Source organism: Aplidium turbinatum, chromosome 9, assembly GCF_918807975.1.
Source record: "Aplidium turbinatum chromosome 9, kaAplTurb1.1, whole genome shotgun sequence".
NCBI classification, from domain to species: domain Eukaryota; kingdom Metazoa; phylum Chordata; class Ascidiacea; order Aplousobranchia; family Polyclinidae; genus Aplidium; species Aplidium turbinatum.
In genome coordinates, this window is record NC_137480.1 from 24,736,585 (window position 1) to 24,749,129 (window position 12,545).

The 12,545-nt window shown below is 39.0% G+C and overlaps 1 protein-coding gene across 1 annotated transcript; it reads left to right on the forward strand.

Moving 5' to 3' along the window:
• Window positions 1-319: 319 nt before the first annotated feature.
• LOC145777712 (translocation protein SEC62-like) lies at window positions 320-11,626 on the forward strand. Its single transcript, XM_082589149.1, has 10 exons — window positions 320-401; window positions 1,449-1,593; window positions 4,771-4,882; window positions 5,391-5,496; window positions 6,451-6,523; window positions 6,940-7,065; window positions 7,590-7,716; window positions 8,462-8,593; window positions 9,062-9,223; window positions 9,543-11,626. Exons 2-10 carry the CDS (start codon window positions 1,552-1,554, stop codon window positions 9,872-9,874), a joined length of 1,212 nt encoding a protein of 403 aa, XP_082445275.1. The 5' UTR covers window positions 320-401; window positions 1,449-1,551; the 3' UTR covers window positions 9,875-11,626.
• The last annotated feature ends 919 nt before the right edge of the window (window positions 11,627-12,545 follow it).

The window sequence follows — 12,545 nt, forward strand, 5'->3', positions numbered from 1 at the left end:
CCTGAAAAGAAGAGAAAGAAAATGGATATTATGTAGCCTACAGCTTTAACATCTGATCTACTTGGATTGAGCTATCGGCAAAGAACATTGTTCGTGGCTGAAGCGTTTGGCATATGTGTCGAAGATACTAATATCTCAGTCACAACAAAAAAGCTACCTTAGCCAAACTGAATTGTTAAAGAAATTTGTCAAGAATTCAGTTAATTGAGTGTTTGCATAACTCTGGTATTATGTTGATAAAATACTGGGAATGAAAATCAATCAGGACTGAAGCAAAAGGAAGAGCATGCAGAAGAAATAGGGAAGGATCATGTTTGAGAATGATTAACTCAATTTATTTGTAAATGAATCGTGTTATTATTTCCAAAGTTTGACAATATTTCAGGAATATTCATTCTGAGGTGAGGTATTTTTGGTCAGGTTGTGTCCATGTTTGTAAAATTTCACCATCAATTTCAAGTGGTAAAATTTCACTTTGCAAAATTGTTGTCGTAGAGCGTTTTTGACTCCAAATTCGTGTTCTGTGACCCCAAAAACCGTGTAATCGACATATTATATGATCACATTACCGTACGTCAGTTTAAAGGCATATATACTAAATGAAATTTTCAAACTGGAATTAAGCATTAAAATGCGTAAACTGAACATTGAAGAATACATTTCCAAAAAAATACCGAAAAAAAACTGTTTTGAATGGCAGTGGCAAGGCCCAAAGTCCAATGTTCCATTTATTTTTAATTTTTTTTAAAATGACCAAAAAGTACAAACACTGCTCGAGAATACGTCACTATTGACAGCAATAACAAAAGCCACGCTAACACTAACATCAGATCTGATGTTTTGAGCAAACTGTCTGATGTTTTGTAGTTGAAATCTGATGTTTTGATGTACATACATACATAGCCTACAGTTAAATCGCCGGCAGTAACAACTATTGCGCGATCAGCTAATTGCTAGACTATAGTGACGTAGACTGTACAGTCGCACGCTTTGCTGCTCACGCCCATCCCCGTTTTGAGAGCTCTGAAAAAAGCACGCGCGGAATGCTGATCAGACCGCAATGGGGCAAAATTTTATTGAAAAACGTTTTATGGTAGCATGCTAAACACAAAGAACGTGTATAATCGCCAAGTCAGGTTTTTCCTTTAGTATTCCTTTAAGGCTGTAGATTTTCGTAATAGTTTATCTTATCTGGCCAAACCACAGGTTTGGCGGAAAAATTCTGAAACTCTACCAAAATACTTTTTAACAAAGGTGGAAACCTGTAATACATAGCCGCACTGATTTCTAAAAACTTTTTGCAAAATGGTACACCCTAGTAATGGTCATCAATGTTTGGTTGTCATCTTTTTAACATCTGCACATCTTTATTGTTATATTTTATGTTCAGTTTATTTTCATCTTTTTACCGTGCTTTGGCCTAACCTGATGCTACTGCTTGTTAACAGAGTTCCACCTGTAACTCCTTGGGAAGTGTTAAAACTTTGTAAAAGTTACTTTGTAAAAATACCCTTTCCACTAAGTTCCTCCTAACAATTTTTGCAAGAGACTATGGCAGAAATAAGCAGACGAAGGAAAAAGAACAAACATGAGGTAAGATTTTAACCATTTCTTTAGGTGACTAGTTGTGCTTTATCGTTGAACTGCATTTGCATGATAGAGCATCTGGATGCTGAGAAGTGTTTTAATTGTTCTAAAGTTTGTAGCTTAGTAACATATTTTTAAGTAGAAAAAGCATATTTTAGTGGGTCAAAACTGTCAACAAAAAACAAAAAATGCCTAGACAAGTATAGAGAGTTGAAGAATTGAGGTAATTGCATAGGCGTCGAAATAGGGTGGGCAGGGTGGGCGACGCCCACCCTGCCGTGAAACGAGGGTGGGCAAAATATGTTTTGCCCACCCTGTTTTCATGCCACTTATGAAGTGTTCGTTACAATTATTTCCGTTTTTCTTAAACGCTGGACTATCCAACCAACTGCAGCGCAACTTCTTGTTTTACGCTATGTCTCTCGCTAGGTATCCGACAGAACAAAGCAATTCCGTAACAACGCTGCGTGGAAAAACGGCGGTACGCACTGCATTGTTGTTGCTACGGCAACTGCCACAGCTGGCAATTCCTGGTGAGAGAAAGCCACGTTTGATCTTTTCTCCAAATTTGCGTCGGCAATTTGATCTTTTCTCCGAATGGTCTCACTTTCGTTACGTCACAATCAAACTTCAGTTCCCGGTCAGCGTAAGGGAATGTGAATATGACATCATAATGAACATGACAATAAAATAACCGATACAAACTAAAGACGTACTAAAAACAATCGCTTTTACAAATGCGGCAAATCCGAAGGCGCCACTTTAAAGATAACAGGTCACGAGTCACGCGCTTTTTAGGTCGCAAAGGAAAACATAAAAGAAGTTTGTTTAGTTTAGCAGCGCTCATAAGATCGCAAGATGCAAGAAAGAAAACATCCAACCTATTAAAGCTTAATTGCTGCAGCGACGCTAAACGCAGTCTTTGTGAGAAAGACTAACCACACTTTTCGAAATTAGCGTCGGCAATTGCCGAGGTGATTGTAAGGACAACAAGATTACAAGAAAAAACTAATTTACTTAGACTACACCAGACTAGAATGTTCAATCTTACTATTGCTGGATGGTTTATTTGGGTTACTTCCTACTTCGACGGCGCTTAGACACGTGCCCAGCTGGGAGAATCTTTTATAAAAATATCACCCTATAATTCAGGCCTCGAAACTGAAGGCGGCCATCGCCGCGATTAACCTACAAAAACCGACATTTTGTCCGCCGGGTCTCGCCCTTCCGTCGGCCGCATTTGTCCGCCATGAAGTTCCGAGAAAATTTTACACAAGCGGCCTTGTAAATAAAGTAGTAGTACTTTGCCACTTATAATCACAAAGGACTAGAAAAGAGTTAAAGCACTCGATAAATCACAATACACCCTGTCTATGCTTGAATTGTTAACATTATTAATTGACCAAGCAGCTGATGTCTGACATAAGCAGGATGTAAGTGACACCACAATACACTTTATTGATGCGATAAATTCAGTTTTCAAAATTAGCGTCGGCAATGAAAATGCCGAGGCCACACGAGCGCTTGTAATGTTAGGGTTAAACATTCCTCCCAGTCGTTATGGCACAGCATAGATTTATTCCCTAATCAACACCCTGATGGATCTTTATGAAAAAAAAAGAGGCCTGTGGAGTGGTATCAAAGCCCGAAAGCCGCAAAACGTGGACGCTTCATTGCGAACGGCAAAGACGGTATAGATTTACAGCCAAGCTATGAGCCTCTTGATGTGTCTGATTCCAGTGATGACGCGACAACCTCGTGCTCCGATACAGCATCTGATGATTCCGATTCTGACAGCTAGTTCTTTATTAAACAGACTTTGTGTTGTTCGCAGTATCCCAATTGTGCCGAAATTATGTTAGTGTATACGTAAATCGAGGCAATCTTCTCGCAGGGAGCTATTAATTTGTTACCTGTTTCTGGTTGAGCAATTGACGTTATTTTATGATAATTCAACGTTGCTAGATGTCGAATTAATGTAAAACAAACGTAACTTTCTTATTGGGCATTGTTGTTACGCAATATAACCGAGCGGAAAAATTAAATCGATTTGTGCTGACTCGAACGTTGAATCAACCCAAAATTAACTCACTTTTCCCCGTGAGTTATTTAACGTGAATTCCTGCAACAGCGTGCCACGTGCGTATCTTGTAGCTCGCTTTATCGCTACTTTTGGCATTATTACATCACAACAAATCAAACAGTGCGGTCGTGATAGACTACTCTAGTATATTTTTCGCCTCTGCCGAAGTAAAAATGTGTGTCGAAGTTCCGATGGCCGCCATGTGCTTGTGATTGGCCGCCGAACAGCTTGCTTCAGTCGGACACGTTTGGCCGTCGGAAAAAAAAAGTTGTTTCAAGGCCTGCTATTTGCATTGATTTAACTCCAGTAGACGTCAAATTATTGTAAGCATCTACTCCTTGTTGCGCCTCGCTTTCCGTTATCTCGTCCAGCTGATACAGCATCTGATGATACCGATTCTGACTAGTTCATCAAACAGACTTTGTGTTGCTCGCAGTGTCCCAATTGTGCCGAAATTATGTTGGCTTATAAGCTTACGTAAATCGAGGCGATCTTCTCGCAGGGAGCTATTAATATGTTACCTGTACCTGGTTGAGTAATTCACGTTATTTTATGATAATTCAACATCGCTAGATGTCGAAATTAATGTAAAACAAACGTAAATTTCTTATTGGGCATTGTTGTTACGCAATATAACCCGCCGGAAAAATTAAATCGATTTGTGCTGACTCGAACGTTGAATCAACCCAAAATTAACTTACTTTCCCCTCCCGGTGAGTTTTTTAACGTGAATTACCGTAACAGCGTGCGTATCGCGTTGCTCGCTTTATCACTACTTTTGGTATTATTACACCACAATAAATCAAACAATGCGTTCGTAATAGACTACTCTAGTATATTTTTCGCTTCTCGTTTTACATGTTTTAGTACAATCTTTTCCTAATAAATATTTACAGTAATTGCCGAGGCAGTTTCAAATTTTGCCGTTTGGCCTCGGCAACGTTTTTACCGAAGTAAAAATATGCTCATTTCGAAGACTGAACCATTGCGAATTTGCAAACACACATTCAATGAAATCTGTTTGAAAACTCTTGCCCACCCAGAATTCCTCTCTTCTAAGAAAAAATCGACGCCTATGGGTAATTGTGATATGTTTTCAGTTGGAACCTCAAGAACCAAGTAAAGAAGAAATGAAAATGGCAAAGTATGTTCGTTTCAATACCCCAAAAAAGAGCACGGTCTTGCAAAAGGAAAATGTGGAATATTTTGTAGGTTAGCCAACGGCTTTTCTTTGCTTCTCATAAGTTTTTTCTAATTACATACATTCTGTAGTTCTACCTTGTTTGTTCATCTGGTCCGGTGTTTTGTAACCTTTTGTAACCACGCAACACTTTTGTGTAAATAATCTTGCGGCACTGCAAATAGAATGTTATAATGATGCAATAAAATAAACAAAACAACAACAATTTATTCACTTCAGTTTTCTTCAGTTCGATATCTGGGCCTGTTTGGATTAGCACAAAGTAGATATTCGGGCAAGAATTGCAGAAAGACAAACGTGAAACTCTTGTTATTTTGATCTTCGATTGTTATTCCATGGAACACTGATCAAACTAATAAATTTCTTGCGGAACACCTAGCGATCTTTTGCAGAACACTAGAGTTCCTCGGAACACTGGTTAAAAACCACAGATTTAATCAATCCACAATGTGCTGTTGTTGAAAAATGTCCTATGTGTAACTTTTGATGTAAATGGTTGCTTATTTCAATACGTAACAGGATCAAAAGCTGTTGATACATTGATGAAATCTAAATGGTCAAAGCAAGCAAAAACATCTGTGGCGATGCTGCAAAGCCGAGGAGATGCAGTGCGATTCATGGAACAGTAAGATTTGATTATAAATCAGAATAGTGTCGATCAAGTATCATGATGTAAATGTTTGAAGACTGTTGTAAAGTTTGCTATAGTTAATATACATTCTAGTCTATTATTACGAAATCTTTAATATATTTTGTATTGCATTGGCGTCGATTTTTTACTGAAGTAAGCTAATTCCTGGGAGGGGAAGGAGAATTCTCCAATAATTCTGAAAGCAATTTCTTAAAGTTGCCCATTTGAACTATCATAATCCACTATTTTTGAACCTACATGCCAGTCTGTTGCGATTGTCGTGCATCATTTTTCGCACTGTTTAGTTTGCCTGTAATTGCGTAACGTTGACCTGGGAGACACATACCGAAGACCTTCGCATGCTTATGTAATGTAGGTCGTAGGACTTAGGGTTAATACAATGCAGCTAATGCCCGTTCGTTCAAGACTACAATAAATCCGTCGGTTAATCAAGCAACAATATCATCACAAAACAAATAAATATACATATATAAAGAATGACTGTTTTAATAATGAACTTAATAAATTACGTTCATACTTTGGTGCTAATCATTATTCGACTTGGTTTTCCAATAAGTTTTGAAAGAACTAATTCATATTTTGTTTTATTATTTTGGTATTTTCCTCTGCAATTGTGGATTGTCGAAGCCAGCTGCATAGCTTGCTATTCCAGCCAGGAGACCCATTCTTGACATGCGTTGCTCAAACGCTCACCCAGAGAAACGCTCACCCATTCGTTCACAATGGGTTGCTTCAGTGAATGAACTATCGAACGCACTTTTATTGTCATTTTTTTTAAACACTTTTTCGCTTATTTGTTGTGTGTTGTTGTGAAGCATGAAAAAGTATGTGGCCGCAGTCGCAACTAAAGCTTGCTGGACTGGTAAACTACAATAAACACCAACACCAAAAATGTTGTATTGTAATTACATTAAAAAACTTTTGTAGACTTTTGCTGAACAATATGCTTTATCGAGCTAAGAAAGTTTTGAAAGAACCAAAGCAGCCTAAAGATGTACAGGTCAGTTTAGAGTTATTTAACATTAAGCCGTCAACTGAATCATAAGATCCTGTTTGTGTTAGTTGTGTAGTTGTGTACTGTGTAATGTTATGGGCTCGACACACGTTGCATTGAAGCAATGACTTGTGACAGTCAGTTTCATTTTTAAGATGTGCACTTTTAACCACTTTTCAAAGGGGGGTATCAACCACTTTTCATGGGGGGCGCGAGCTCTACAACGATATTTAGTCTTTTTGCATGTGTTGGTGCAAACGTGTTGGATGTCTGCGTCTGTGAACAAGTCTATCGTCACGTCATGTCCAGTCTTGCACAACGAGGTTCTGTGATAGTGGTGGAGGAAAGAAACATCCTCTAATTGCACCACACTCATGATAGCATTATTATCACTATCAGTATGAAACAACTTTTTTCTTTAGAAACCAGAATCGTCAAAGAAAAATCAAGATGAAAAACCGGAAAAGGTTAGGAGGAGAAAGAAGAATGTAGAAGATAAAGAAAAGGAAGATGTGGAAACAGAAAAGACAAAAGAATCAGAAGAAAAGGCGGGTTCAGTTTTTAACGTCGCTTTTCTGTTTAAAGCTATTCTTGTTGCAGCTTGTTTGATCTATCTGTGTTGAAACTCTATATCCCGCCTTAGTGTCAAAAAGCCGTCTCAGTCAGTCTTGGTTTGAGTTTACTAGATTTGCCATGTTGAAGCAAGGTGGTGTACTGAACAAGATCTTGCACCACGTCCACACTCCAGGCCTAGTATGAAAATAATGTTGCACCAAAACAGCCACGGTAGTAAAGCCACTTGTTCCCACTTGAGCAGCGGAAGTATTCCGAGCTGGGTGTTCGCCATGTTTAAGTTGTGGTATTTTCTCACCTAGTTGTTGGTATGCTGCCTAAGCATATGCTGGTGGAAACGGAATCTGTATTTTGTCACTGCAGTATTTATGAAATGAGCTTTAAAATTACTTTCCTGTTTGAAAGTTTTTCTTTGTGTTTGATCGATTTATTTGTGTTTTTTTTGTAGTATAGTCCTTTCATGACAGTCAATTTTTTTGTAAAAATATGTTTTCCTTAGAAAACTGAGGAGAAGAAGAAGAAAAAGAAATACAAGTTGGATGTTCATGAGGAACAAATTTTCTTGGATTCCTCCGACGTCTATGTTTGGGTTTATGATCCTCTTTCTCCTAAGAAGATGCTACTAGGTACGATATTGTCCATTGATGTTATTACCGATAGACCAAGCACTAAAATGAATAAGACAAAGCATCCAATTGTTTGTTGCTTGTAACCAACGAGGATAGTTGGTTCCTGGTTTATTCAAGTTCAACATATTCATAACTCGCACGTGGTTTTAATTTCTCAACATTGATGAAAGTACAATTGCGGATTATGAAATCGGACCCAAAATAGTCGACTTGGTGATTCAAATTTTCGAAGCCTTTACTCCACTGGTCAGTGGTCAAGTACCAAATGCAAACTAATGTAACCATCTGCCCACCGGACGTGGTAACATGATCCGCTTATTTATGTTCATCGGATTGTGTTTCCAAACCAGTAAATAAGTAGCTAGAAAAATGTTTGCATAAAAAGGTTTCAGAGTTGAGCAATATATTTAATCATGGTTTGTGCACAAAATTCTTCAATAGCAAGGGTTTTACCTGCGATAGATGTCGCGCTATTGCAGTGTGAAGGTCACTAGAAAAATTTAGGAATTATTTTTTTAGCTGTGTTGCTGAGGGCGTGGTTCCCTTTCCCACTGTGCTTGCACTTCCATGTCGAGGTCGTGTGCTTGTGGAACACCATAAAATATGAGCAGAGGAAAGTTGTCGAATGACTGATTGTCTTCAAGAGCTCCAGTGTTATGAACATGTTATTATACTAACATGCGATAACCACTCTTGATAGTTGGTTAGTATTGTAACTTTGATCATTTTCTTTGCATCCCAGGCGGTGTGGTGGTATTGGGGATAATTGGAGCAACCCTGTTCCCCTTGTGGCCCCCATCCGTTCGAATTGGGGTCTACTACCTGTCCGTGTGCGGTGGGATATTTGTCGGCGCAATACTTGGCATAGCAATGTGTAAGTGATTGTGACATCATACCGTGTTCATTGTTTTGGAATTATTTCTTCAACAAGCGCATGTGTGAGGTCAAACTCATAAAGGACCAAGACAACCGCAAGTGCAGTGTGTTGTGTAGTGGGACTATAAGCTGTCAGCCTCCGTGGGTTTCCTATCTCGTTTGGTACCTACAAGTATCCGAGGCCCTAAAATCGAAAATGAAAGTGTGTTGTAAAGAAATGGTTTTTGACTGGGTCCCACAAGGGCCCAAGAGGTTCACACAATCACACAGACAAACTTTAGAATTCCTAGAAGGAATAGTGTTTTTTCTTAGATATTAATTTACCTCCATTTTATGTTGTGTTGATGAAGGGTCTTCAAGCCAATATCTTTAAGAGTAGGAGTCCCCTGGAGTTGGGTAGGTTACCAATCACAGTTGTGGTCAACTGGTTTAGACGTTTTGAATCATGTTGTTTAATATCAAACAGGCCGATCATTGCTGTTCGCTATCATATGGGCTGTGACTTTGGGGAAGCACCATGTCTGGTTCCTACCAAACTTATTGGCCGATGTTGGATTTTTCGATTCCTTCAAACCTGTCTATACTCATGAAGTTAAAAATAAAAAAGATGATAAGGCTTCGGATAAAGGTAAGCTACACAGTACACATGGTCCTAGTTAGCTTGTCAAGGCAATGCGTCGATACCCGCTTTCTTTAAGTTGCTATCTGTAGTTTTATTGACAGTCCCTTTAGGTTGGCCATTTTGTTTTGTGGGATGTATCCTTTATCTTGTGTTAAAACGTCAACGTTGATTCGACGTTTCATTTATAATTTCAAATATGATTAACACGCACTGCCCGACTGAGGAAGTGGCTTAGCGGTTAAACATCTGAACTTGCTAAGTGGGTTTCCGTTATTTCTCTGCCTTCTTGTTTGATTATGATTGACCGTGTTTGTTATTTTTGCAGAAAAGAACAGCGACACTGAGGGGGAGAACGAAGCTGTACAACTACCTCCGCTAGATGGCGCAGATGAAACAACAACGAATCTGACCAACGAAGAAGGTGCTGATGACAAATTATCGCAGAAAAACATTGACGATGGCATGCCACTAGAGGACAATGACGAGTCACTAGAGGGCGATGGCACGCCAGAGAACAACGCTGACCCGCAATTGAACGGCGATGACCCATCACTAGATGACGATGTTGAGCAGAACCCGAGCGGGGAAGAAGATGACCGTGGTAGTGCAAGTGATTATGAAATCATAGAAGAATCATTAACACGCTCAGAGTCATGATATCGCTACCGCCGCTGTGCTCGGATTCCTTGCTTTGTCTCACAGTCTGCAACAGCCAAGGCATTTCTTCTATGCTACATTTTCTGCTTCTGACAACAAACTTCTAGTATTATAATTATAACTGTTACTCACCATCATTGTAAACTACAGGGAACGCACGACAAGCGAATTTGCAAATCATAGGTTGCTGTAAACCATAGGGTAGAATTAGACCAATCAAAAGACACGAAATACTCTCAAGGGTTAGTATCAGCTTGAAAAATCTTCCTGTTTTGAAGTTGCAAACAAAGTCACTGTTCTAAAACGATCAGATGATTGGCCTGGAAATGTGAACCTGGTAATGTAGATTATGGATTGCCATAAAAAATGAAAATTACTTTAAATAGCCTACCAGTATTTGGTTAAGCGGAAACTAAAAACTAACCCTTGCACTTGCTACAACTTTGTTTGGGTTTGTTAGCATTTAACAAGATGTTGAATTAGATGACACTGAACTGAACCGCACTCAAAACAAAAAAAATGTCTATTTGAGAATATTTTTGCCTTTTGATTGGCCAAATTCTTGCTTTCGTTTACAACAGCTTACAATTTAAAAGTTTGCTTAGGCTACAGTGTAATGAAACTGTAAATACTTTTTCTTATGGGTGAAGCTAAGTTGTTTTTGTACTGTATCCATATATCTGGCGCGCTTTTCCTGGACCAAGTGCTTATTGACTCCCGAATATGACTGGCTTATTACGAACAACCGAAAATGTGCAGTATACTGCTGGGTTACTGGTTTATCTGAAGCATTTTAGACGCAATTTGACCAAACCTTCTTAAATTTACTTTCATTGGTTATGGACAAAGTCCGCTTTCCACTTAATTTTAATATGGGATTGAAGCGTACACCCAGCAATACCTGGTCGTGAAGATCACGCCCCCTCCCCCTATGACAAGCTACTTTTTCCCATGTACGTGTTGGTCCGTATTCTTCTGGTTAATATCCTTGAATAGATTTCTATGTACAGTAGAACTCTCCTGTAGTAACACCTGAAGGAGCCTTTGAAAAAGTGTCACTATAGTGAAATATCACTAAAGCGAAAGACACTATTGAAGTATTCTACTCTACTGTACCGGTGTATCAATACTGCTACAATACTTGTAGAAATTTTATGTATGTTCTCTACTGTACATCTGATGAGACAAATACTTCGGATTGCATTACGTTACCCTATCAAGATGATCCAGTAGCTTGTGAGGGTAACATACATACTTTCTGCTACTTATTTGAGCGGCTAAATGAAACAAAGTTTTCAGCAGAAGTCCCCAACCTATCGCTCAATTGCTGAGAACTCGGCTTCAGGTGATTAGAAATGTCACATGGATTATTGATGCGAAGTCGATTTCTTTTAAACCCATGTCCTAATACTTCACCCCATTTTACATGATACCAGATTTCTTTTTTGTATGTACAGCAGTTGTGCGTGGAAAATATCTTTTTCTTTTTCCCTAAAACAGGTTTGATGAATCGACTGTGTAAGCTTTGGAACGCGTTTTGTGCGCTGTTATTTCAGCTGCTTTTTGATGTGCTTTCACCATGAGTCTGTGCGTTCGTGCCACCATTGTTCATGGAATTTTGGATGAAGTGAAGTGGTTGTTTAACCCAATCCACTGCCCTGGTTGTTGTCTGTACGTTTTAAACATTCTATTCCATTACGTTTTGTTGTTATGGTGTTATTTCTTTTGTTGCGTAACAAGTTAGCGATTATGCAGAAACTGTCTGGTGGTTCACTCGTTCAGGTTGATTATAATTTGTCCTCAGGCTACTCGGCATGCAAGTCAGCAAGTACATTTCAGCTACGTCAAGTCAGCAAATGAGATTTACGTGCTTACGTCGGACTTGCTTGGTCATCGCTTGCTGAACTGAATTTGCTGACTTATGACATGCCAAGATTCGTGACATGCCAATATTCGGCTTAGTCAGTTTCATCATTTGCAAACTGCAGCCACTTGCTGAAGTTGTCACTTGCTCTACTGCCATTGCTCAGCTCACAATTGCTGACTTGTAGGAGACTCTTTGTTAATATCAAGGCATTGTGAGCGAATAGAGGCTTTCAGTGGGCAACCTCGAGACAAGTTTCACTTTAACGTGATGGTGCATTTCTTCGCTAAAAAGTTAATCCTGAAGGAAAGACGGGAATTGCAGGCTAGTTTGCCGTGAAGAGTTTGAGACTCCAAATCCCGCTCGCCCAGATGGCAAAATCCATCATTATTACATCATCAATGTAAAAATGAAGGATTTTGTTGTCTGGGCATAGACACGTGTGACGTCACGATAATTGATCCGACAATAATGATAATATCTTGAATTATACCGTAAAGTCACACGCATCTCAAAGAGGTCTCACCTAGACAACAAATCAGTTGTTTTTTTACATAGATTTTAACGTCTGCATACATTCTGCTTAGATGTCCATATCAAATAGCTAGACTGAAAGTCAATTGCTTTTAGGCTAAACGAGAATGTGACGTGCTGACGTCATGTTCGGAAGCAATTGAGCAAAGAATAATTATTATCGATTCAGAATTAAATAATTAAGAATAGGCTTCCTGTAGGCCTACATGATGGGGCAGTACTACGACAGTTAATCGAAACGACAGTTTGTCACCGAACGACAATTAATCGAAA